This window comes from Amphiprion ocellaris, chromosome 17 (assembly GCF_022539595.1).
Source record: "Amphiprion ocellaris isolate individual 3 ecotype Okinawa chromosome 17, ASM2253959v1, whole genome shotgun sequence".
NCBI lineage: Eukaryota > Metazoa > Chordata > Actinopteri > Pomacentridae > Amphiprion > Amphiprion ocellaris.
In genome coordinates this window covers 23,329,292-23,334,832 of record NC_072782.1, presented here as the reverse complement: position 1 = coordinate 23,334,832, position 5,541 = coordinate 23,329,292, and the positions used below count along the sequence as shown (strand labels likewise).

The 5,541-nt window shown below is 43.2% G+C and overlaps 1 protein-coding gene across 1 annotated transcript; it reads right to left on the bottom strand.

The window, feature by feature from the left end:
* Positions 1 to 1,219: 1,219 nt before the first annotated feature.
* On the bottom strand, positions 1,220 to 5,331 carry naif1 (nuclear apoptosis inducing factor 1). Its single transcript, XM_023276803.3, has 3 exons — positions 4,764 to 5,331; positions 3,202 to 3,252; positions 1,220 to 2,529 (listed from the first exon to the last, which is right to left on the bottom strand). The coding sequence occupies exons 1-3, from the start codon at positions 5,206 to 5,208 to the stop codon at positions 1,979 to 1,981; spliced, it is 1,047 nt and encodes a 348-aa protein (XP_023132571.1). The 5' UTR covers positions 5,209 to 5,331; the 3' UTR covers positions 1,220 to 1,978.
* Between the last annotated feature and the right edge of the window lie 210 nt (positions 5,332 to 5,541).

Genomic DNA, 5,541 nt, shown 5'->3' with positions numbered 1-5,541 from the left:
ACCAACTTGGACCATGAAGCAATGGAAGAAGGTAGCCTGGTCAGATCTGTCACATTTTCTTGTCCATAATGTGGAAGGTCCAGTGGACTTTACCTGGAGAAGAGGTAGCAGCAGGATGTACTATGGGCAGAAGGTGAGCCAGTGGAGGGAGTGTAGATAATGTTCTGCTGTTAAACCTTTGGTCCTGCATTTATGCTAATGTTACTTTAACACATACCACCTACCTACACATATTTGCACACTAAATACACTACATAATGGCAGTGGTGTTCCCTGATGGTTTGTTTCAGCAGGATAATGCTTCCTGCCACAGTGTTGGCTTGACCTCCAAATTCCCCAGATCGCACTCCAATTGAGCATCTGTGGGATGTGCTGGCCACAAAAACCTGGTTTCCAGAAGTTGCAATTTCCACGACTTAAAGGATCTGCTGCTAATGTTTTGGTGCCAGATACCAAAGGACACCTTTAGAGGTCTGCAGATTGTTGGCCTCAATGAGTCAGTTTTGGCATGAAGGTGGACCTACACAATATTAGAGAGGTGGTTGTGGCTGAGGTTGCATGGTGGGTCGGTTGTTAGCACTCTTGCCTTGCAGCTAGAAGATCCCCAGTTTGTGTCCTGGCCTTCCTGGGATCTTTCTGCATGGAGTTTGCATGTTCTCCCTGTGCATGAGTGGGTTTTCTCCAGGTACTCCGGCTTCTTTCCACAGTCCAAAAACATGAGGTTAATTGGTAACTCTAAATTGTCCATAGGTGTGACTGTCTCTATGTGTAGCCCTGTGATAGACTGGTGACCTGTCCAGGTGTCCCCTGCCTTCATCCTAAGTCAGCTGGGATAGACTCCAGCCCCCCCGACCCTAATGAGGATTAAACTGTGCATAGATATCGGCTGGATGGTTGTGACTGATCGGTGCGATCAGCTCATTTCAGCTGAACCATTTGATTTTCTTTCACCAATTTTAACATCCTTTATACTTCCTTTATTAATTCCGATCACCAGCTGTTCTTCCATGTCTTACATATATGCTCTGGTCAGAACATTATATTTTACCCTCAAGGGTCTGCTTGCACTCTTGCATATGGGATCACCATGCCATTGAGTTGGTTTCAGACTGTCTTACTGTTCATTTTGTTATTTAAGAGAAAGGACAGGAGATTCCAAATTGTAATGGACGTGTACTGACAAACTGTACTGTGACTGAGTGAAAGAGATGTCTTCAGGTTGATGTTGGCAGAGGGTGTTTTAATTTTGTTCGTTTTTACAGTGGAAAAATAAATGTTTTGTGACCTTGCTTTCAGTCGTACATACATTGTTGTTTAACACCATGTGAACTGGAGTGTGTAAAAATCCTACTTAAAGAAGTACTGTATTTAAATCATCATATATAAATCACACTGCTGAGCCATCTTTGATAAAACTTGCTTGCACACACTGACCTCTGCTGGTTGGTCATTAGTGCTACAGCCTGTATGGAATCACAGGCTGCTCCCTCTTCCTTAACCCTCTGATGCACAACATGAGTCAAAGTGACCCAAATCCCATGGAAAATGGGCATCTCCTGACCCACACTGTGCATCAAAGGGTTAAATCTTGTTCAGTTCTGAGGACATGGTGGTTACAGTGCACACTCGGTGACGAAACAGCTGAATGTGACTCGGGTCTGAAAAAACAAGACTTCTTCTTGTTCACTCTAAGCGAACTACAGATGACTCAAAGAGTTAAATGTTCAAGCCACATCAGGGTGATAAACTCTGGCATATTTGCATTGAAAACATCACAATATCGGATCCAATGTATTAAATAACATAATCTCACTGCCGGACAGTAAAAAGAATGTTGTCAAAATACCCCTTTCACTGCTTTTGCTTTTCCGAATCATCAAACATACATTTTCTCCTAAGGCATCTCTTGTGGCCCACACACACACACACACATACACACACATGCACACACATACACACACACACACTCACACATTGTCTATTGCATCTCCACAGGTGGGTCTGGAGGAGGAGGTGGTGTTTTGGGCCTGCTCTGTTCCTCTGTTCCTGCACCCTCAGCTGGTGCTCCTCCTACTGAGCTGCTGGGGTTTGCCACCTCAGTCCCGCTCTGCAGGAATTTACGCAGGTCTTTCAGGGCTGGCCTGAGCATCTGCACTAATGCCAGCAGGGCAGCCTGAGTCCCCTCCAGGGCCTGGGCCTGCCTTTCCTGGGCAAACGCCTGAGCTTCCTGGGAGCGCCGCATCATCTGCAGAAGCTCATTCTGGCCCTCAAGGTGCTGAGCGATCTGCCGTATGTGGACGTTGGTGACTCTCTGCTCCTGCAGGAGGCGGGCAGAGTTGAGGGCGATGCGGCTCTTCAGCTCCTGGGGTTTGGCCTGACTCTGAGGTGGAGGCGGAGAGGCGGAAGACGAGGCCAGCATCTCCACCGGAGTCTCAACAGCGGCTACTACGGTGGGAGTGGAGTCACTCACAGTGGTGGTGCAGTACTCAACCACACCTCCATCCTCCAGGGTGTGGTACGTTGTTTCAGCTGAAAATACCACAGAAAAAAATGTTTTAGGGATGAGTCACTGCAGCTAAAGCATCTGTTAGTTATGGTTGTGATCTACAAATCCAAAACAAACCAAGAGTTCAGTTACCCTTGGTATATAAATGTTTTATCTGTGTTCTAATGGTACATTGTGTTAGCTAATGGTGTTGAAAGGCTAATTGATGATTAGAAAACCCTTGTGCAATTACGTTAGCACATGAATGAAAGTGTGAGTTTTCATGGAAAACATGAAATTGCCTGGTTGACCCCAGACTTTTGAACGGTAGTGTATATGTATCTTCCATGAGTAGCCAACTGTACTGAAACATTACTTTCATTTCATTTTTTTAACCACAACCCGTCAACCTGCCTCAAGCTTTTTCAGTGTTTCTCATTCTTGACTCTTCAACAACGACATCTGTGTGGTATTGTGTATGTGACCTTAAAAAGACTGGGGCTGTCCCTACATCTTTACTTTCACAGAAAAATACACTCTTCTGCAATTGCTTAATAAAATGCAACAGGGTTCAGATATCTGCGGTCACTGTTCATAGCGACCTGAAATCTTGTGTAAACTCTGGTTGCTCTGAATGTATCATTTGTAAAATTTCATGTATGTACCAGGAAGAAAGGAAAGGATTTTGCAACCAAAATAAATAAATCAACACTTACCAGTCAGCGGTTTAGCTTCATCACAGACTGTCCCTGGACCAGCTGGAAGAGCTACAAAATACAGATATAATTTGATACTGAAACCACAATGAAAACTATCTGCATGTAAAAAACAAGGAAGAAAATCTAAAACACTTAGTCATAATGCAAAAAAGGCAAAAAAAATCTCCAAAATTCTTTTTTCAGAAAGGATGCCACTTATGATTCATCGCATGTACAGCAAGTGGGATGAGAAGGTTTCATGTAAGAGCCTCTCAGTGTTTTCTGTCGTCCTAGTATGACTGAAAAGTAGATAACACGCAGAGAGTGATGTCACCTATTTTATATGTCAATTCTTCCCTATAAAGGCAAAAGCAGGGACTACATATGTAGCCAAAATTAGATTAGGACCAAAATGAGTTTTTTTGAAATGTTACCTTACCATTTAAACATTCCTTTGCCAATAGCAGCAGTAGCACACATCAACAACAACTAGTCACACTTCAGCTGGTTACAGCTCGAAGCTTTGATAGCTTTAGCTAAAGCTAATTTACCTTTTTTTCTTTCTGTCTTTTTTGTATACAAAAGAACACTAGTGATACTTAGTAACTGAATTTTTACATCATATAAATATGAAAGCAAGATAATGTAAATCCTGTGCAGTACCCTTTAGACTAGCATAGTTGTGCTGCAGTAACTGCAATGAAATCAATGAAATCCACCTGATTTTATATTAGAACTGCAACAATTAATTTAGTTTTGAGATCAAATACTGTCTAAATTTACTAAGTCTAAATTATTTAACTGCTGACAAATCACAAGGTTATTTCAGATATTGATGAGGTCAACAGTTAGATTTGGACAGGTCAGAATAACATCTGCAGATACCTTAAACGTCATTATGACTAGTCTTCTTGTGATGACACTGCTCATACGAGGCTTCCCTTTGGATATATATTGTGATGGATAAGATTGTTGGAAAATTCCATTAAATACAAACAGCTCATCAATTTGTGAAGAGCCTCAGACTGTTCTGATGTGGCAGTGAAATGGTTGCAGTGTCACATAATGTTAGAAAGGCAAGCAACCTCAACCTTGTACTTGGCAAAGCTTCTGACATTAGTACAATTACCTGCAACGTCACTTCATCCAGTCAAAAAATTAATTCTAGATATCTGTAATTACAGAATTAATGATGAAAGAGCCCATTTGGAACAGAGCCAAAAGCATGTGTATTGTAGCCATTTTAAAATTAAGATCTGTGCAGTATTTTGGGCTGAAACTGGAAGTACACACTGTGGACATGTGACAGTCACATTAACTTACTATAAGAGGGTAAGATAGGTGACCTTTAATATGTCATCAACCCTCCTTTAACACGTTTGGCTTCACTGTAATCTGTGTTTCCTTGCTGGACTGTCCACTTCACAAGGGACACAGCCTCGCTTCACTTTGAACTGTGAAGATGAGTCCATAAAAGTTGCAATATGAACTTTGTTGTTGCAGCAGCAGCAGCAGCTTCTATTCCCCATGAATGAGTCTCTCCTGCAGCTGGTTCACACTGAAAACTTCTGTCAACTTACCCTCTGTGAGTGTGACGGTGGCGGCGGCGTTGACCGTGACGGGTAAAGTTATCTCAGCATCCGAGTCTCCAGCCGGTAAGCTGATGATGGTGGCCTCCCCCAGGAGGTTACAGATCCTCTGCTGCATGGCAGTGAGGATGACGGGAACTGGAGTGCAGTCGGCGGACGTCGCCTCTATCGCTGCCCGCGCCTGGGCCACTTTCCGCCGGACCTCGGTCTTCATGTCCGACCACTTCTTTTTCACCTCAGGCAACTCTCGGGGACAAGTGGTGACAGCGTTCACCTTTTTCAGGATGTCCACCCACGCGTTATTCTTGGCCATGTGAGTGACTCCAGCATTGAAGTGGTTAACCAGTGTGTGCTTTTGTTTCTCTATTTCTTCTACTATAATTTCCACCTCTCTTTCCGAGAAATTCATTTTTCTCTTTTTGGCGACCGATGCCATAATTCCAGAAAAGCCTCTTTAGGAGAGGTAATTGTGCGTATTGTACGCAAAAATAGTAGGATTTACTCAATTGATGTGCGCAACGTAATGGCTTCCAGAATCGGCTTCTTCTTCCTACTAACACAACGCTTACGTTGGCTGGGATGAAGCCCCGCCCACCGGAGCCTCATTGGTTGGGCATCCCGCGGTCATGCAGAATTCTCTGATACTATTGGAGGAGCAAATGCCAATCACTCAGCGAGCCAAACAAACTATGTGCTTCAGAAAGCTTAATAAAAATCTTACCGTTATTTCACTTCATACTTCAGTAGAACGAAGTTTCTTCTGTTTTCA